General features: G+C 35.7%; 1 protein-coding gene and 1 long non-coding RNA gene across 2 annotated transcripts; one reads left to right on the top strand and one right to left on the bottom strand.

Moving 5' to 3' along the window:
• Positions 1-6360: 6360 nt before the first annotated feature.
• On the bottom strand, positions 6361-7032 carry LOC115950304 (ethylene-responsive transcription factor ERF095-like). Its single transcript, XM_031067525.1, has one exon. It carries the CDS (start codon positions 7030-7032, stop codon positions 6361-6363), a length of 672 nt encoding a protein of 223 aa, XP_030923385.1.
• An 11644-nt stretch (positions 7033-18676) lies between these two features.
• On the top strand, positions 18677-21070 carry LOC115950561. Its single transcript, XR_004083074.1, has 2 exons — positions 18677-19168; positions 20681-21070. It is a non-coding gene; the product is annotated as an uncharacterized LOC115950561 (long non-coding RNA).
• Positions 21071-21429: the final 359 nt, after the last annotated feature.

Below are 21429 nucleotides of genomic sequence, written 5' to 3'. Positions count from 1 at the left end.
ATACTGAATTTTTAGTTATAGCAAGGTCTGACGCATTATCATAGTATATTATAACTAAAAATAACTTGAGCTTTCTCAACACACTTTTAATCTACGGTCAGTAAAAGCCATTGGTAGAAGCCTTAATTTTCTGCGGTTGTACTCAACCGTGGAGTAAAAGCAAGGAAATTAGTATACTTAAACGGTTGGGATAATTGTTGAGATAAGTGTTAAAAATAAAGGGCCTCCCCATTTCCGGGTGTTTTTCCCTGCTAAGATTTTGGTGTTAACTTTGGCTTGATCACCATTACGTGGACCAAAAGTTTGATGGGTCGAGGCCTTAGTGTTGGGATTGATGATTTGGTTGTTCCAATCAATGCCTTTGTAAGGTTGATATAAAGCCATGGTTGTTCTCTAAAGGTAAAGGGTCTAAGAATTTAAAAGTGGATTTTTACTGGACTTAACTAATGCTAAATTTGGTTCTGGGCTAGAGCCAGTGGAGGGATTATTTAGCTGTTGTATTTCATCAAAAACTAGTTTTACTTCTAAGAGGGAACATATGTTTGGGAGGAGGTTTTATGGGGCAAAAACTAAATTTTGTGATAAGGGGCAAATGCATGATGTCACAATTGAGTGTGACATACTGACACTGTTGGGCTTAGTGATCCGCAGATAGTGATGCCAGGTCAAGAGGTTGAAGTGGAAGTTTAGGGGCAACCACGCCATTGTAATGGATGGTCTTCCAGTTGAAGTGCTTTGGGATATTCACTATGGGCAACGCAGTTTTCATGTTCCAAACTTGCCTCTCAGCTGAGAAGTTATGGTCCAGCCATTCTATTTTTGATCCTTCGGTATTAACTTGGTCATACTATTAGCAATTTAGAGATTCCCAATCACAAGGTCTTGGTTTCTCACTGAATTTTTTTACTTGGAAGAATGAATAGAAATGTATTTTTCACTTTTGAGTGTGAACAAATACTTGTAGCTGCGGTTTGATTATAAAAAAAAAATGTGAATTATGGTTCTCCATTATTCCTTCTCATTTTACTTCTCAAGTAATTCATAAGTTAAATAGCATAGAACTGTTACTGGTACTCTTGCTTGCTCTTAATAGTTCAACTAAGAATTCTTGTTTTGAACTAGAATTTGAGGCTCCTCTTAAGAATTTGTGGTAATTGTTGGAAAATTTCAACTCAGAAATAACCTTTAGGTGTTCATTGGAAATATTGTTTTAATGGATATTCAAAATGTTAATGTTGAACTATGATTAATGCCATACATTTATGTCTCCTAAATTCTTTGTGTACTATATTACCCATTAGATAGCCTACAATCTAATTAATATATGTACTATTATATATCTATAGGTATTAAGTCACAAATTGAACTTGATATTGAATCAGTGTGATCTCTCCACACTTCAAAATCCAAATGAACCAGAATTGTTCTTTTTCTTGTGATTTCTTTGCATCTATTGCAGGCTACATATAACCAGAATTCTTTAATTTACTGTGAAACAAAGAGCGGTGGAACTAGTTTCCTAAGCCACATGTTACGTTAAAGCTTGACTTGTTCGTTCAATAGTTGGGAATTGGTGCAAACTTGCTGGCCTTGTTCTACATAGGTAAGGAATTATATCTCTCTGACCCTTGTTAAAGTATTTGGTCAAAAAGGAATTTAATTAATTTGTCTTGACAATTTGAAATTTGTGAAACGTTCTTTGTCTTGCTGCACACAGTAGTTGGTATCTTAAATACTACATTTTTTCTTTAAAATTTATTATAAATAGATTGTCTAATTATAGATTCTTTCCTTTTTTTATTGCAGGCATACAAGTATTCACCTGTATCTGCTATGGATTCAGCTTCTATTGATAATAATGTCATAGCTCTTTGTTTCTTTGATGAACAAGAAAATGGTTTTGTGTTGGAAAATATGGCTAAATAAACAAGATTTGATTTAACAATATAAACCCTAAAAAATTAGCAATACCAAAAAATAAATAGATAGAGTTAGAAAGATTTCACAAATTAACTATAGAATTACACAAATTACGTTGTTCTTAAAGGTTGATTCGTACCACTCAGAGTAAAACTCGGTACGAATGGCTTTCTTGGCCGAACAATCCCCTAGGATTAGAGTATAGCAATTTCTTCAAGTTGGACGCACACCCAAGCAAGAAGAACCAAGAACAACCTTATTTGCCTTTTCTTAAAACCAAAATTAGATGCTGAAATTTCTATGGTGAAGAGCAGAACAGAGGGAGAGAAGCTGTGGAGTGCGGCTAGAAAAAGAAAAGGATGATTAAAAGAAAATGAGGGCTAAAGGGTTTTATAAGCCAAAGGTAAAGAAGGAATAGTGGGCTGGCTCCAATGGTCATTGTGCATGCCCAATGGGCAACTTATTAAATGTCTAACAGGCTTCTTAGGTAGAGACCAATGGGCTAAGCTAAAATGGCTAGAAGGAAAAGAAATTTCAATGGTGAAGAGTGGAAAAATAAGAGCAAAACAGAGGGAGAGAAGTTGTGGAATGCAGCTAGAAAAAGAAAAGGATGATTAAAAGAAAATGAGGGCTGAAGGGTTTTATAAGCTAAAGGAAAAGAAAGAATAGTGGGTTGACTCTAAAGGTCACTGTGCATGCCCAACAGGTAGCTTATTAAATGCCCAACGAGTTGCTTGGGTAGAGACCAACGGGGCTGAAGGGTTTTATAAGCCAAAAGTAAAAAAGGAATAGTGGACTAGCTCCAACGGTCACTATGCATGCCCAATGGGCTAAGCCTAAATGGCTAGAAGGAAAAGAAAGGAGAAAGGATATAGCCCAAGGGTTTTATAAGCCAAAAGTAAAGAAGGAATAATGGGCTGCTCCAATGGTCACTGTGCATGCCCAATGAAGAAATAGAAACAAGCCCAAACCCAACTCTAACATCTAAGGTGGATGATGGCTTATAAACACATAACATGGTTCACTTCTAACTAATGTGGGACACAAAGCACAATGCTAAGTGTTTGAAACACAACCCACTCCAACATTTTGTACCTAGATCAAAAAAGTAGTTAAAAGTACTCTTACAATCAACAATTGAGCCTGCCCAATCATTATCTGTATATCCCACAAGCTTGGTGTCTTTTTCTTTCACATACCTGATATCAAATTTCTTTGTACGTTGTAGACACTGTAGAGTTTGTTTTGCTATTGTGAAGTGGAACTTGCTTGATTCATTCATAAATCTGGAGATGAGATTGACTGGATATACAATATCTAGACTTGCACTTTTCAATTAAATTAATTAAACTTCCAATCAAACTTCGATAGTTTCTTGCATCCACTTTTTCTATGCCATCATTTGAGTGTAGCTTCTCGTTCAATGCCATTAGGGTGGACACAGACAGTGGTTTACTATCGTTCATATGGAACCTTTTGAGTAGGTCTTCTAGAGCTCCAATGTGTTGTTCCTCCCAATGGATGCGAATATGTGATTTCTTCATTCATGACTTTAATCCAAATTGCTTCTTTTGCAACTTCTTCAAAATAAAAAACGTTGCTTGTTTTTACTTTTTCAAGCTATTTTCATATGCACTTCTTGCATGTTAAAAAGGCCATTTTCGTGCTCTCATTAACCGCTTATGTTTCACTATTACCTTTTCTTACATAATCTCAATCAACATTTACTTTCTACACATGCCGGACCTAGCATTTTGGGACCTTTGACGAGAATTAAAATGGGGCATTCTCCAACTCCACTTAAAATGAATAGTGCAATATCCTACTAATCCATTTCTTGAATAGTGCACTTTTATGACACTAGACTAAAATAAAGGGAAAAAAAAAACCTCATTGCACATGCAAAGTGCAAATGATGAGGCTAGTATATATATGTTAGAGAAATTAATATAACTTTTTACTATAATAGATAAATTATATAGATTAATGAATATAATATTTTAATTGTATATTAAAAAAATAGCGTTTTAAAATAAGTGGTCAGATTTTTTTTTTTTTTTTAAAGAACAAATTTGGTTATTAAGTAAATAAAACTGCCTTCCTAGTTCCTAGAACCTTCCTTTCAAATAATTTTTTCCATTCCCAAGCTCCCATCCACGTGGCCACCTTTGCTTCTCAAATTTCCCATTGTATCTATTCTCTCATATATTTATTTATTACTTCTTTACCATTTAGTATGTTTATAATACATACTTCTTTCTTCTCAGTTCTTCAGACTCTCAACTTTTTCTTCGTCCTCTTTCTTCTCAATTCTTCTTTCTTTAGGGGTTAAGGATGATATTTTTGGGACAACTGATTTTATTTAGACCAAAGAATTTTTTAGGTACCAATATTTACGAGGATGTTCCAGATTTTTTGTTCTTTAATCACAAGAATGTATTAGATTTTTTGGAGTTTCATCTGAAATTATATTTTCACGGAAAAAAAAAGTTTCACTTGATGAGGAAAGAGTATATTTTGCTCTCAATAAGTTCATCTGTAGCTTGAGTTCCTGATAACTTGTGTGAAATGCTGAAGCAAGGATGGGTGGTTCCAAAGCTCCCTAAAAAGTCCAAGGTTATGATTGAGGTCAAATGCAATGTTTGCTATTGACTGTGAGAAGCTTCTCTGTGAAAATAACACTGAGCTTTTTGTTGTAGTTCGCAATTTACAGGTACTCATTAATTTGGCTTGAGTTCAGTCTCTTCTTCGTAGTTCATACAATAGTAATTCCATTGTTCCACCTCTCTATTCCCTGAGTAATGCTAGGATCACAAAAAGTTGTATAACTTAATGTGGTCCTAGCATTTCTCCTATTCCCTGGGGAAGAGAATGCTTCTCTCTTTGGTCAGCTGCATTTGTCAAGATAATGTAGCAGCAAGATCAACAAGATCAGAAGATCAAAACGACCTGTAACTTAGGGCACGTTTGGTAGACTGTAATAGACACTGTAATGTAACAGTTATTCCTATGATTTAGCTATTCAATAGTTTGGTTATGTTTTTATTACAGGGAATGGTAATTCCTTATGAATAGCTATTCTTTAAAATGAGGAATAACTATTCTTCTCTAAAAGGGTTGTAATAGCTATTCCTTAGTAAATATAATAATTTATAACATTAATATATTTCCAAATAAATAAACTTTCTATATCCACCTAACAATTATGGAAATAAAAAATCATCAAAAAATAACTCATCTCTCTAAAATTTAAAAAATATATATATATATATATATATTTTCTAGGAAATATAATTCTATGAATGAGATATTTCCTAAAATAGATCATAAGTTTTATTCTAATGTTACAACTCACAACCAAACTAATGAATATGTTTAGTTATTCAATTACAACATATTTTATTCCCGGTAATAAAGATTACCATTCCTGTTGTAATCCACATTTAATGTACCAAACTTACCCTTAGTGTTGAGACCTGACACGACTTGTAGCTCAAAATATCAATTGGTGATAGAGTTCGTAATTCATTAGCCTAGGGGGACACGCGTAACTAACCTATTGGACCATTGGAAATTCTGTTATAGGCAGAGAGGATTGGCACCATTCTGTTGGAGTTTGTTATAGCCTAATCTTGTATAAATATCCTAAATCCCTTGTAATCTATTCAGTTAGTAAATACACAGCAATTCTTCTACTAGATTCTCATATATTCTCTCTAGAACTTTCTCTAGAAATTCCTTTCTTTTCATTATGTACTTGTGAAATGTCAAAGAGACGGATATAAATTTATACAAAATTTAAGATCCTGATTCTTAATATCTATTCTTGGCCCCCTTCACAAAAGTTTTACAAATTGACCCATGAAAACCAAAAAAAAAATCTGACCGTTCCTCATGCTTAGTTGCTCCAAGAACACCAAGATAAACCTTTAGATAAACCAAAATACCAGCGACAATTTCCAAATCTAGATAATAACGAAAACTTTTAGACAAACCCAAATTACCAACAAACGAATAACTTATATGGTCTATAACAACGACAAAAAATACTAATAAAACAATTACAAATCACAAATTCCTAACCAAATAAATCACAAAACCCCAAAATTTTTTACCTAAAACTCAAGTCATGAGCTCTTTGTCTCTCCCAACACTCCACAGTCTCCACCCTTCTTCCTTAGTTCCTTGGGTCCATTGGTGACTCCACAATTGGCTAGGGTATGGTTTCTTGATCTTTGTCTTCTCCGATATGATCTCACTGTTTTTTCTAGGTAATTACAAGAGATAGAACCCCCGAGCTCATAGATACACATGATACTAGGTACCACCAGGCAATAAGGCCGGTGGCATCCTTTTCCCTTATTCGATGCTCTACTTCTACCATAATATAATCTAGGGTTTTATCAATGTGGGCCCGTAAGGCATACTTGGTAAACCATTTTACTGAGTGGGGTCATTGGTAGGGTCATTGAGATTGTCAGGCCAATCCTTCAACAACCCTTCAAGTTCTTCCAACGTAAGCCAATCCAAAAACTCATTCTCTTCGTCATTGCTATTTGCCACTTCCAAAGTCTGTGTCTCGCTCTCTGTCATTGTCTCCGCATTAACATTTGGATTAACTTCGAGATTGTGGTCTTGTTCGGCAACCTGATCTTCTTTTATGTCGCTTGGCTTTTCCCCATAGTCTGAGAAAGGGAAATTAAGCTTGGCTCTGGGTCCACGGAACTTGATGGCAGCCTTATCGTAAGCCCGGGCAGCCTCCTCCGCCGTCTGGAACGTGCCTAGCCACTTTCGCTTCACTTCCCTTGGGTCTCGAATCTCAGAAGCCCATTTCCCCCAAGGCCTCTGCCTCACTCCCCTGTATCTCTTCTCATTATCATTCTTCTTCTTCTTCTTCTTCGAGCTCCTCTTGCTGGTTGATGATAATGAGAAAGTGGCAGCACTAGCCGGGACTGGTTGTTGTTCTCGTAGTTGAAAGTGTTGTGGGGTGAGACCATGGATGCCGCCAGTGATAACGTGCTTGAGAGCTGAGACCATAATGTCGTGTTCCTGTTCCTCTGTTATTATTGTCTTCCAAGGACACCACATGCTGCTTGCATAAAAACCACCCATGTCTCATGTAGTAGTAGTGGCTCTCGGAATTCGGAAAAAATGACAAATTTTTTTTCTTTTTTTGGAATGAGAGAGAGAGAGAGAGAGAGAGAGAAAGAGAGAGAGAGAGAGAAGAGTGAGGGGTAAGAGTAAGAGAGTTCCTTGAGTTTCGACTTTTGATTCGAAGCCATTGAAGGCAATGAGGGTGAGCAAAAGATTTATATAAGTAAGGGGTTGCGAGGGGATAGCTGAGTCCAATGTCCATGTGGCTGCCAACCTGTCCGCTGAGCTTACGCGGTCTCTGCACTTTTTGCTTGCAAAGAGAACTTAGGTGCTCTAGGAGCAATACTTCTTTCTCTCACATGAGAGTGGTGGGCTCATTGTAAAACCCACCATGAGACCCACCAAAAGGTGGGAGTATTGCTCCCAAAGCATGTAAGAATTACCCTTTGCTTGCTGGATTTCAACTGAGACAACGCAGGTGTCACGTTATGTCACATGGTGCTTTTAATTTAGATGGTGTGCTGGGGATCCAAACTCAAATAATTTATCTCCTTATCCGTTTGGATACCATTTATTTTGCTAAAAATTAAAAACTAAAAACTGAAAACATTATAGCAAAATAATTTTTAAATGTGTGAATAGTGTCGTAGGACCCATTTTTAATGAAAGTTTTGTTGAAAAAGAGATTTGTAGGTCCCGTGAACAGTGCACGGGACCCACCTGAACTCAATTAACGCTCTTCTAAAAAAAAAAGTGAAACTCTGGACGTGGAACACAGATGTGGGATCCAAACGGGTACTAAATCATTAATGAAGATATTTGCATTGCTGCATTTGTGTGGCGTGGGTTGCTGAATTTATTAGCAGGGGCAGCGGTATGTTATAGTCAGGGGGTTCAAATGAATCCCTTGACCCGAAATTTATATATATATATATATATATATATAATATTTAAAAAAAAAATTTATTTTGAACCCCTGGCAATACAAATTTGCACACCCTCACCATGAACCTGACCCCTTTATTTTTTAAAACCCAACTTAAACTCTGGGAAAAAAAGAAGTCCAAAAGAAAATTTTGGTCTTTAATCTCAGAAATAAAAAACCCATAAATCAAAATTTGAAAAATCATAAATAAAAAAAAGGTCAAATAAAACTTAAGAATTTGTATCTGCCTAACCTCTAGAATCTCTCTTTATCTTTCTTCACTCTCCAAATTCAAAGGAAAAAGGATGCCTTTGCTTCGCACATAGTCACACACAAAATCTGCCACCGCCTAACTGTCCTTAGTCCACCATCGCCGCTGTCGCCGCTGCTTGGTCTGCCTTCTGCCACCGCTTGATCTAATTTTTCAGCTCTCTCTTTCTCTCTTTCTTTCACTGTGAGAGTGTGTTTATAGTGTTTTGATATGCTATTTCACTAAATCTGTGTGAGTGAATCACCGTATGTGTGCGTGGGGAGTTATGTTTTGATTTTTTTTGTTGAGTTTTTGATCTTGGACCATGTGTGTGGGAGTTGTGGCATTAAGAACTGTGTTTGTTGTTGAGTAATTCAACTTGAGTTTTGAGCCTCTAAAGTCAAGTATGAACATGTGTGTGACTATGTGTGGGCCTGTGATTGTTTGAATAAATTGTTTGAATGATTGGTTGAATGATTGTTTGACTGGGTGATATTAATATATTCAAGTCTCTTTTGTTTTAGGTTTTATATAATTTATGTTTCTTATTGACCCCAAGACAAAAATCCTAAAGCTGCCCTTGTTTATAATTTACTAGTATTATTTACATTATGTTACGTACGTACATCCGTGACAATGATGACCTGTTTTGGTCCCTAAAATTCAAATGATACTGTGTGCACCCTAAACGAGCTTAAAAGGTTTGGCTTGCTCTTGGGCTCACAATATATTTATAATGTGGGCTTTAGATTTCCTACTTTGGGTGATTCTAACCTAGAGACCCAGCAATATCTCTCTAATCTTTGTGAAAGCTCGAAATGTGTAAAAATACAAGAGTTTGTTTAGACCCCCAATTCAAATTACGGCTTGGTTGATTTTACACTAACTTAATACTAAGTGCGGAATAGTGTAAACACAAGCATACAAGCACGAGAGCTACTCTAATCCATATTTAAAGTAACACAACAGTAAAATGAAATGAACAAGAGTAGGGAAGAGAGATGCAAACACAGATAACACTGAGACGTGTTATCGAAGAGGAAACTAAAGAATCTCGGCGAAAAACCTCTCCACTGCCCTCCAAGCGGTAATTGATCCACTAGACAATTTGTTGGGATACATGGGTTAACAAGAGACCCTCCAAGCCTAATCTATCCATTGTACCTAAGCCCTCCAAACTCCTAATCCAACAAGCCTTCTCAGAACCGTGTCTTGTCTAGCTCTTCGGATCCCACAACAAGCTCCATGTTGCATCTGCCAACCTTGGCATCCTCCAATACTTCCCAGCAACCCCAAAAACACTCACTACACTCTGAAAATGTGTGGATTGTGTTTGGTTACAAATATTCTCTTAAGGTATGATAATGGGAGAGGAAAGGAGAAGAGGCTACAATTAATTCTCACTAAGGATGAGTAGCTCTCTCTTAAAAAGATGGGTGTGTGTGTTGTAGAAAACCTATTTAGGGTTTTTCTCTCTGAATGGCCTTACTTACATTTGTGGGTAATGATGGTATATATAGTATGGATGAAGGGTAAGGAATTCACACAAAAAAATCCTCTAGGTAGAATGTTTCGCGACTGTTTTGCGGGAAGGCCTTACCCGCGAGTCACTCGCGAAAATGACAGCCTAGCACGACTCTTCAGCTTCCAGTCATGTGCTCCTCACATGCTCTTTCGCGGCTTAACTTCTCGTGAGCTTCTCACGAAATCCACTGATTCTTCATTTAAGCTTGAGTCTTCACCAACTTAATACTAAACCCAATACAATAAAATCCCACAAAATACAAGGAACAAAATTAAAGCAATTACAACACTTTTTGTCATGGAATAAAGCCAACATAAAACATAGTTGTAAATCACAACTTTACACTTTGTATTGTTTTCGTCTCACTTTTTATGACTATTATTCTTGGTTCTAAGCTTTCTTCCCAAACTTTCAACAACCCTCTTCCCTTCCTTAGCCTCATATATTTATAGCCCAAAATTAGTGGAAAAATCAAGATTATTCTTATGGCTAGTGGGAATGGAGGTCCAATATTGTTATCACTAAGTGGATGTTTAGTTGGGAGTGGGGTGTAGTGAGAGTGGAATTGGAACTGGTTCCCACTTCAAGGAGGGGTGATGTTTGGCGGCGGAATTTCTCAAGGAGTCGCCAGGCATTCGGGATATGGCCTTCCCGAGCAGTCACACGTGTCGGAGATGGGACGCACCGGACAACTTCCTAACCACGAATTAATAAGCATATATTTCAACGGCCGGCCCAACGGGTTCTGGGCCAAACATGATGCCATAGGATCTGGGCCCATGGCCCTAGTGGGCCTTAAGCCTAGTTTCTGATAGGGGTATTAGGAACCATGGGTCATACTGTAGAGCTTGGGTCTAAGGCCCAAATGGCCCTAGAGGCCTAGTGCCGTACATTAGCCCCCCCTTGATTCGTGCTCAATGCCTGAGGGCAAATCAAGGAGTCCAAGAGACAATAGCGATCCGAGAAGTTTAATCAGTAGGCACTAGGTGGTTGAGAGGTTAATTAATGCGCCCTCAAAAGACACGTTGTATTTGACAGTTGGTTCAGTCGTCATTATTACCTGACGGTTCACGAACTGAGGTGGTGCGCGTTTAGCGGTTGTGATGGGATTCGTAGAGTTTCTCGCTCTTCATTTATTAAGTGGTATTTATTCTATCCCTTTTGGCCTCTATAAATACTCCATTCTAAATCACTCTTCCACTTTTGCATTCTTCGCTCACTAAATTTCCTTTCCATTTATTTTCGGACTTGTTTTCCTATGGTCACTGGGCTGTGGTGATCGAACAATGGTTTTATTAACAGCTTTGTTTGCATTAACAACTTTGTTTCTTGGCTTTGGATACCGAGTATCGTGTATAGTTGTCTTAAGGTTGTTTAGGCTTCGTTTTCGCACGTCCGGGTACCCTTGTACCACTTTAGTGGTTTGGGATGGGCCCAGAATAATTCTCGGACATGAAACCTTTTAATGCTAGAAGTTTTGCTAGAACACTGTTTGGGATACTTAGCATGAGGCCCTCACCTATCCGGTGATGAGGACTGAGCTGGGAACAGGCCTTTAGAGAATTTAGACCAAGGTTTCTGCCTGTCCGGGGACAGGTTTCTGTACTTAGAAATTTTTTGATTAAGGTTTCCACATGTTCGATGATAGGGACCGAACCGGGGACAGGTTTCTATCCTTAGAATTTTTTTTATTAAAGTTTCCACTTGTCCGGTGATAGGAATCGAACCGGGGACAAGTTTTTGTCTTTAGAAATTTTTTTATTAAGGTTTCCACCTGTCCGGTGATAGGAATCGAACCGGGGACAGGTTTCTGTTCTTGGAAATTTTTTATTAAGGTTTCCACCTGTTTGGTGATAGGAATCGAACCGGGGACAGGTTTTTGTCCTTAGAAAATTTTTTTGATTAAGGTTTCCACCTGTCCAGTTGATAGGAATCGAACCGGGGATAGGTTTCTATCCTTAGAAATTTTTGATTAAGGTTTCCACCTGTTTGATGATAGGAATCGAATCGGGGACAGGTTTTTGTCTTTAGAAATTTTTTATTAAGGTTTCCACCTGTCCGGTGATAGGGATCGAACCGAGGACAGGTTTTCATTCTTAGAAATTTTTTGATTAAGGTTTCCACCTGTCTGGTGAAAGGAATTGAACCGGAGACATGTTTCTGTCCTTAGAAATTTTTTTATTAAGGTTTCCATCTGTCCGGTGATAGGGACCAAACCAGGGACAGGTTTCTGTCCTTAGAAATTTTTTGATTAAGGTTTTCACCTGTACGGTGATAGGAATTGAACTGGGGACAGGTTTTGTCCTTAGAAAAAAATTTTGATTAAGGTTTCCACCTGTCCGATGATAGGAATTGAACTGGGGACAGGTTTCTGTCCTTAGAAATTTTTTATTAAGGTTTCCACCTGTTTGGTGATAGGAATCAAACCGGGGATAGGTTTCTGTCCTTAGAAAAAAAATTTGATTAAGGTTTCCATCTGTCTGGTGACAGGAATTGAACCGGGGACAGGTTTCTGTCCTTAGAAATTTTTTATTAAGGTTTCCACCTGTCCGGTGATAGGAATCAAACCAGGGACAGGTTTCTGACCTTAGAAATTTTTTATTAAGGTTTCCACCTGTTCGGTGATAGGGACCGAACTGGGGACATGTTTCTATCCTCAGAAATTTTTTATTAAGGTTTCCACCTGCCCGGTGATGAGAATCGAACCAGGGACAAGTTTCTGTCCTTAGCGTAAAACATGTTGCCTTGGTTTTCTTAACTTTTTCCTTTCCCGTTGGCCGGTGCTAATAGATCAATAACGGAATTTAAACGCACCTGTAGTAATAAACATCATCTTAATATTACTTTATAAAGCATATATACAATGTTTCATTCAATTTATGCCCCCGAGTTTAACTAATCAGTGGTAGAACTTCTTCAAGTTGTGGACATTCCATGGTTGGAAAAACGGTCTTTCATCTAGATCCTCCAAGTAATAAGCTCCCGCTCCTACGATAGTAGTAACCCTGTAAGGCCCTTCTAGGTAGGGGCCAATTTCCCAGCGTTCTTATCCCGCATGTTCCCTACTGCTTTCCATAGTACCAGGTCTTCGGCACTGAATTCCCTTGTCGTTACACATCGGTTGTAGCGTCAGGCGAGTTTCTGCTGATACTCGGCTAGTCGAATGGTAGTCGCTTCTCAGTATGGTGAGAGTGGTATTGGAACTGGTTCCCATTTCAAGGGGGGGTGATGTTTGGCAGCGGAATTTCTCAAGAAGTCGTCGGGCATCCGGGATATGGCCTTCTTGAGCAGTCACACGTGTTGGAGATGGGACGTGTCAGACAACTTCTTGGCCACGAATTAATCAGCATATATTTTAACGACTGGCCCAATGGGTTCTGGGCCAAACATAATGCCATAGGATCTGCGCCCATGGCCTTAGTGGGCCTTAAGCCCAGTTTCTAACAGGGGTGTCAGGAACTGTGGGTCATACTGTCGAGCTTAGGTCTAAGGCCCAAATGGCCCTGAAGGCCCGGTTTCGTATAGATACTATAATGTTTTGATGTTACATTGGAGCCAGGATAGCCAATCCAACTGTCTTATGGAGTTATATGGTCCCCTCTAAATGAGAAAGTATACTATGTTTTAATAATACCAACTCAGCATCTGTTTTGGTATTTTTTATCCAATAAGTGAGTGACACCTATTTCAAAAAACCACATTAGATTACTCCAATATTAATCACAATCTTCTATATTATTGGGAAGATAAATTAATCATTTATTAGAGTAGTCTGATGTGGTTTTTTTGGAATATGTGTTACTCATTTATTGAATAGGAAATACTAAAACAGATACTGAGTTGGCATTACTGAAATATGGTATACGTTCTCCCTCCAAATAGTCTATGAGTCAAATCACGTGCTTCTTTTTTTTTTTTTTTTTTTTTTTTTTGACCTTAAAACATTGTCCTATATTTTAAGATTTTAAGAAAAATCAGATGTTTATGACTATGAGTGTTTAAATTCTAATTAGTCTCATTTTTTTTTGTAAAAATATGGGTTCCCTTAAAAAAAAAAAAAAAAAAAAAGTGGGTATTCACATTCTCACTTTTACACATTCCTCTTTACGGGTCAACCAATAGATATAAAACAAAAATAATTATAATTATAATTATAAATTAACATTTTTTTGGGGGGTATTGTACATGTCATTCAAAAATAACACACGGTAGTTTTAGTGAATTTGCCATTATTTTGTTTCTCATTATTTTTTGGGAGGAAGAAAAAACAAAGACTTGATATATATTGGATTTATAAATCTAAGGATATTTTGAAAAAAAATAAATAATTCATGTAACTCTAAGAGATGAATTGAATATAAGAATATCATATTTTTTGAAAAATTATACTTTATCACCCTAAACTATACCTCATGTTACACTTTACACCTTAAACTTTTTGAGTGCATATTTTGCACCTTAAACTATGACCTCTGTTACACTTTGCATCATGCCATTAGGTTTGTTATTAACTTAGATGAAAATTTAAAATATAGGGTGCAAAGTATAATAAGGAGTATAATTTAGGATAATAAAATGTAATTTATCTTTTGTTTTTAAAGCATTGAGATGATGAGCAATTAGGTCTTTTAACGTGATGTCATATTTTTCCATCTAAGTTTATAGCAAACTTAATGTCGAGGTGCAAAGTGTAACAATGGTCATAGTTTATGGTGCAAAAAATGCATTCGAAAAATTTAGGATGCAAAGTGTAATATAATGTATAGTTTACGGTGGTAAAGTGTAATATTTCCCATATTTTTTTAAAATCTTGTTAGATTTCAAATTAGACCAATTCATTACATCCCTAAACATCCAAATCACCACCATCATATTCTTAGAAATTTGAATGACAGGAATAATGTGAATTCTACCCAATTAAACTCGCATAATTTAAATAGTATTTTTGTCATTTTATGTGTATATATAAAGAAAAACTAAGGTAATTATTTAAAAATAGAAAAAAGAAGAACTGAAGGTGTTTTTTTCTTTGTATGACACGTGGAGCTTTTAGATGGATAAAATCTTTTTGAAGGTGGGATCCAAATGAAATGATTGATCTCCATATCCATCCTCTTCATGAGTTTGTTTAAATTTGCATTTACTGCGTTTGGATGGCAATGTAACGTCACGCGGGGGGAGCTGTTTGATGTTTGACAGCGGAGCGTCCCAATCAACTAAACTGTATTATGGTCCCCTTCTTCCAAAAAGTCTGAAAGAGTCAAACCACATGCATGGTCCTTTTTTTTCTTTTCTTTTTAAAATTTTTATCGTAAGCATACAAAATTACACATTTAAATGAGACATTTTTTTAACATTTAAATATTAATTGAATACTATTTATATTTTGATATTTTTTATTTAACTTTAAAAAAAAATTTTGAGATATAAAATTACTATTAATTATGTTTTTGTATTTAACTTTTGCTGAGAATTTTATTTAATAAAAAAATTGTAATATGAATAATCTATTTATTTATATTTTTTTTGTACTGATCTTAAATAAAGTTTTTTCAATAAAGCGACAGTGAAAATATTATTCAAAAACTTAATATTGTACATTACAAACTATTAAGACAGTAACACATAGAAATGTCTCTTACTCTCTTCTACCTAGCATAAAATATCATCATGATATAGGGACTTAGTTGCTAATTTCTTGTGACCATTTAAATAATTATAAATTTATGATTATAAACTAACAATTTATTTTTGAGAGTTAACAATTTATTTTTATCATACATGTCATTCAAAAATAATATACTATAGTTTTAGTGAATTTGCCATTATTTATAGTTTTTATTTTCTTTCTAATTATATTTTGGAGGAAGATTAAAAAAAATATATATTGAGTTTATAAATCTAAGGATATTTTGAAAAAAAAAATCATATAACTCTATGAGATGAACCAAATATAAGAATCTCATATTTTTTAGAACCTTATTAGATTTCAAATCAGACCAATACATTACATTTTTGATTCATAGATATTTAAATGACTAGTATCACATTTTCAAGAATCTAGATGCCAAGAATAATCTGAATTCCACCGAATCAAATGTGCTTAATTTAAATAGTATGTTTGCCACTATATATATATGTAGGGACGGAACTTATAGGTAGGGGCCAAGGGGGCTTGGGTCCCTTGGCCTACATTTTTTTTTTACTTATTATATATTTTATTTTTGTCATTGGGCCCATTTTCCAAGACCTTAAGCCCCTTTCTCCTCAATCAATCTAGCTAGTTTAGCCCAACTAGTAACTATCCAACTCAAAAACTTAATAAAAATAATAAAAATATTCACAATGACGTTTGTATTTTGGTATAAAAAAACTATTTTACCACCAAAGAACCAAAAAACCATGTGTTATTGAAGAAATTAAAACTAAATTTTTTGTAACTATAGTAAATTGGTATAAATACCAATTGACTATAGCAAGTTGTTAAAAATAAAATAAAATATTTTATTAAGATTATCTCTTTTTCTTCAATTAAAAAACTCAAAATTTCTCTATTTCTTTATTATTTTAATGAGTTTTTTATATTATTTTATATAAAGTGGTAAAAAAAAATAGAACATTTGATGTTAGGTTTATTGTAAAGTGAGGTGGTAAAATAGATAAAGTAGTTTTTTGAGGTGCTAAAAATAAATTTTTTTTAGCGCCACTACTGTGAATAGGCCTGTTCATGGGTTGGTTCGGATCGGGTTTGTGCCCAACCCGAAATCGACCCGTCAGAATCGGGTGGCAAAAAAATGCACCCGCCGCCGACCGCCGGAGTAATTGGATTGGGCGGATCAGACCATTAACGGGTAGCGGGCAGGTCGGTCAGGGTCGAAAATCCAGAAAACGGCGAAAACTGGTGTGAAAATGGCGAAAATCCGACATGAAAACGGCCAAAATCTTTGAGGTTTCTCCAGATCTGGCCTAGTCAAGGCCATTTTTGGCAAGATCTTGGCTAGATCCGACGAAATCTCGCCGAGATCTTGACGAAAATGGTCTAGATCTCACCGATTCTACCAAATATCGTCGGAAATCTTGTGGGTCGGTTGGATCAGTTTGATCGGATTCTAGAGAAGGAAAACCGACATCCAACCCACCAAACTCGGGTTTTGGAGGAACAAACCCGGTGCCAACCGCCGGAGAAGTTAGATCGGTCGGCGGCGGGTGGGTTGGGTCTCTAGACAGCCATAACTATGAATACTTTAACTTCAAAAAATAAAATAAAAAATAAATAAAAAAACCTAGCTAGCTTAGTATTAAAAAAAAAAAACATTATTTTGTTTTTTTTTTTTTTTGTTATTATTGGTAGATAATTGCATCTTAATGTATTAAGAAATAACGATTTTATGTATTTATAATTTGTTAATACTGTATGAATGCTTATTTGGAGTTTTTTTTTTTTTTTTTTTTATACTCCGTTCCCTTAAAGTATTTTTTCCTATGTATGACACGTGGAGCTTTCGGATGAATAAAAACTTTTCCAAGGTGGGATCCAAATGAAATGATTGATCTTTATCCTCTTCAATGAGTTTGTTTAAATTTGCATTGCTATGTTTGGACGGCATGTGATGTTTGACAGTAGAGCATCCTAACCAACCAAACAGTATTATGGTTTTATATATGGTCCCCTTCTTCCAAACAGTCTGAAACAGTTATACCACATGCATGGTCTCTTTCATTTTCATTTTACCGTAAGCATACGTCATATCTTTCATTTTCATTTTACCCTAAGCATACGTCATTTAAATGAGACATTTTTATTTTATTTTATATATTTATATATAAATTGAATAATATTTATATTTTGATATTTTTATTTAAAAAAAATATATGTTTTGCTTTTTAAGATATAAAATTATTATTGATTAAGTTTTTGTATTCAAGTTCTACTATTTTGTTTTTAATTTTAAAAATTGTAATATAATTAAAGGAAATGTTAAAGAATATTCTAAGTGCATTGGTTTAGGAACTATTTTTAAAAATATTTTATGGAAAAATGATAAAAATAATTAAAAACTATTAAGACAGTGACACAAAGAAATGTCTACCTAGCATACAATATCATCATGATATAGGGACTTAGTGGCTAATTTCTTGACAACATTGTTACACTTGCTTGTGATCATTTAAATCTTGTAATAGCAAAATCTACTAACCGAAGCCCTGACATCTTGTGATGTTTGACAACAACGCATCCTAACCAACCAAACAGTATTATGGATTTATATATGGTCCCCTTCTTCCAAACAGTTTGAAACAGTGAAACCACATGCATGGTCTTTTTCATTTTCATTTTACCGTAAGCATACATCATCTCTTTCATTTTCATTTTACTGTAAGCATACGTCATTTAAATGAGACATTTTTTATTATTATATATATTTATATATTAATTGAATAATATTTATATTTTGATATTTTTTATTTAAAAAAATATATGTTTTGCTTTTTAAGATATAAAATTACTAATGATTAAGTTTTTGTATTCAAGTTCTACTATTTTTTAAAATTTTTTAAAAAAATTGTAATATAATTAAAGGAAATGTTAAAGAATATTCTAAGTACATTGGTTGAGGAACTATTTTTAAAAATATTTTATAGAAAAATGATAAAAATAATTAAAAACTATTAAGACAGTGACACAAAGAAGTGTCTACCTAGCATAAAATATCATCATGATATAGGGACTTAAGGGTCTGTTTGGATAGAACTTATTTTGCTGAAACTGAAAACTTATTGCTGAAAATACTGTAGCAATTAAGTGGAAAAAACGCAGATGAAAAAAACCAAACGCGGTACTGTAGCGGAACTGAAAATACTGTAGCATATAAATACCAAAATTAAAAACCCTTTTCCCCTTTCCTTCATTCACTCTTCTCCGGACCCTAGCTAACGCCTCAGGAGAGTTCCACGCCTCAGGAGAGTTCCACGCCTCAGGAGAGTTCCAAGCCCATCAGAACTTCCGAATGTCCCTTCTTACGCTGCTATTCGTAATTTCTCATCATCCGAAACCAAACCTCCTTGATCTCCCAATTTCAATTTCAACATTCTAAACCAAAACTCTCTTTCTCAAACACTTCCACTTTCAAACCACCTCATAACCCTTTCCTCTCTTTCAAAACCACCTGGGTTTAGGTTCTTCTGTCAACAATAGATCTTCGCCAGAAAGGTCTTCGACAAGCCCGCCACAGCTCTCTCTTCCGCTTTCTCTCGCTACCGCCAGGCCATTGGTTTGCAATTTCAGGCTTTCTTTAAGATAAACTCTCTCTTTCTCTTTCGGGCCACTGCCGTTTTACTCTGTGCTTTGATCTGGAGGTTTATGTTCGGCATAGCTAATACCTTCGTTGGCCTCTCCGAAGGCATGGCCAAGTATGGCTTTCTCGCCCTCTCTTCCGCTATCGTCGCTTTTGCTGTAAGTTCCTTTTTCTTTTTCTTTTAAATCTGTACCTCTACAGTAGACTCTAGAAACTTGTGAGGTAATGAATTACACAATCCCATTAGGTGAGTTATTATTTGTTGGGTATGTGTTTTTGTAATTTACACAATCTCAGCTGTCAAGAAGTGCATAGCACCTACAAGTTTGTTAGCTGATTATTTTTTTTTTCGTAACATCCAGAGGAAATTTTTGGTCAGATTGAAAAAGGCCTAATCTGGGTCAGATGACACTTTTTTTTTTAATTTTTTTTTCCTTTATTGCTGTCCTTCGGATTGTGATCCATGGATTCCTTGAGTGCCTAATTTTATTATTTTGTTTCCAAGAAGCAGCCCTATGTAGAAAATTTTACTCTCATACAGATTTGGCAGTTGCAATTCAGTCGTGCTTTTAACAATTTCGCAACTGTCAACTGGCATGACTGAATTTTTCTTTGTTTTTTACTACAAGAAATTAGCATTCTTCCTTTCCCTTTTGATTGCAAATGGCATCATAACTGAGCTGAATTGTCAGCTGGGAGTTTGCATGTCCAAAATGGCTTGCCAGCAAAATTATGAACTTGTTTGATATCAGTAGTTGATAATGAAATCTGTATATTCTTTTCTAAATCTCGAACATGGACCTTCAAGTTGTGACACAAATAGTTATGGTTACTAATGAAAGCTCTGTTTTAATTTCTGATTGTATATGTTTGGATGCAAGGGATTTATGGTTGACAGTTTAAACCTTTTGCTGTTGATGTATAATTATACCAAGCACAGGGTTTGGGTTTTTGGGTCTTCATTGTTTTTAATTTTTATTTTTTTTAATTCTGTTTTAATTATTTGTTGTAAATTTGTTGGTTTTGGTTTTGCTCTTGAAAGCTGGGTTCATGAGAGTACCCCTGTGAAAATGGAAATCATATCTGTTGTATGAATATGATTTGAAGGAAGTGAAGGGATTAGTCTGTAGCTTGATTAGTCTGTGCTGAGATGGAATGGTTGTTGTCTGCTGCTGCTACTGCTGCTGCTGTTGCTGCTGCTGTTGCTGTTGCTGTTGCTGCTGCTGTTGCTGTTGCTGTTGCTGTTGCTGTTGTTGTTGCTTGATGTTGTTGTTTCTGTTGTTGCTGCTGCTGCTTACCTTTATAGTTCTGTTGTTGTTGTTGTTGATGTTGTTGTTGCTGTTGTTGCTGCTGCTGCTTACCTTTATAGTTCTGTTGTTGTTGTTGTTGATGTTGTTGTTGCTGTTGTTGCTGCTGCTGCTTACCTTTATAGTTCTAGAAGTATTCTGTTTGGTTCTAGTTATTATCCATAGGTAGGTGTTTTGGTAGAAACATCTTTGCTGAAATGATTACTTTCCTGCTGTTGTGTCAACGAATTGTTTATGCTGCAAGCAAAAATGCTGTATTGTATTAATTTTTTTCATATGGTGCGGGAACTTGGTGCTTTGTCTTATGGTTTTTCTGATGCTTTTTCTAATGTCATCCCTGCCCGTTTTAACTTTCTTGTGCAGTTAATTCATTGACATGAGTCCTCCACATGGCTTACCCCATCCCTTCTTCCGTTTTGGAAATCCTTCCTGGATGATATCACCCAAGGGTTGCAATTTGTGTGAAAGGCTTCTTTTACTGTTGAAGAATTTTGAGGAAACCTTGGGTGGGAGGCTGAGAAAGCTTAACCCAACGGACCAGGTTACGAACACAGCCAAAGGGAAGGTTTTAATGCGTGCTATGTATGGGGTTTTTTTTTTATGGTATTTATCTACAGTGTCTTTTCTTCACCCTTCTCTAGTTCTGCAATAGAGTTGTTTGATTTGAATGTTGATGACAAAGGGTTTTGTGGGCTGAAGCTTTTACTAGTTTGCAAACTAGCATTAATAGTGAAATTAGAAATTTATATTCAAGTGGAAGATTTACAGTTTTGAAAGAGCTCGAAGCAGTTGATACAAGTGTAAATAAATTGTATCCCATGATCCAAGGTGGTGTGGACCCTATTAAAGCGGAAGCATTCCTTGTCATCCGTTTCAGATTTGGCAAGGAAAGCAGAGGGACTTCCTTCCATAGGGACTATAGATCTTCTTACAAAGGAAGTTGATGGCTTTTTTCATGTAGTTTTAACTAGGCGTGATGCTTTGCTATGTAATGGTACTCTGTGACCCAAAGCTAGGTTGCTACATATATAGAAAGAGTACAATCTTAATGATATTGAAGCTATACTCTTTCTTGTATAGAAACAAGTTTTATATTTTCTAGTATTGTTTAT

Source organism: Quercus lobata, chromosome 6 (assembly GCF_001633185.2).
Source record: "Quercus lobata isolate SW786 chromosome 6, ValleyOak3.0 Primary Assembly, whole genome shotgun sequence".
In the NCBI taxonomy this organism is placed as follows: domain Eukaryota; kingdom Viridiplantae; phylum Streptophyta; class Magnoliopsida; order Fagales; family Fagaceae; genus Quercus; species Quercus lobata.
This window is presented reverse-complemented; position numbering and strand designations above follow the sequence as displayed.

Excerpts from the sequence above, each read along its gene's own strand:
- LOC115950304 (XM_031067525.1), bottom strand. The coding sequence starts at position 7,032 with ATGGGTGGTTTTTATGCAAGCAGCATGTGGTGTCCTTGGAAGACAATA.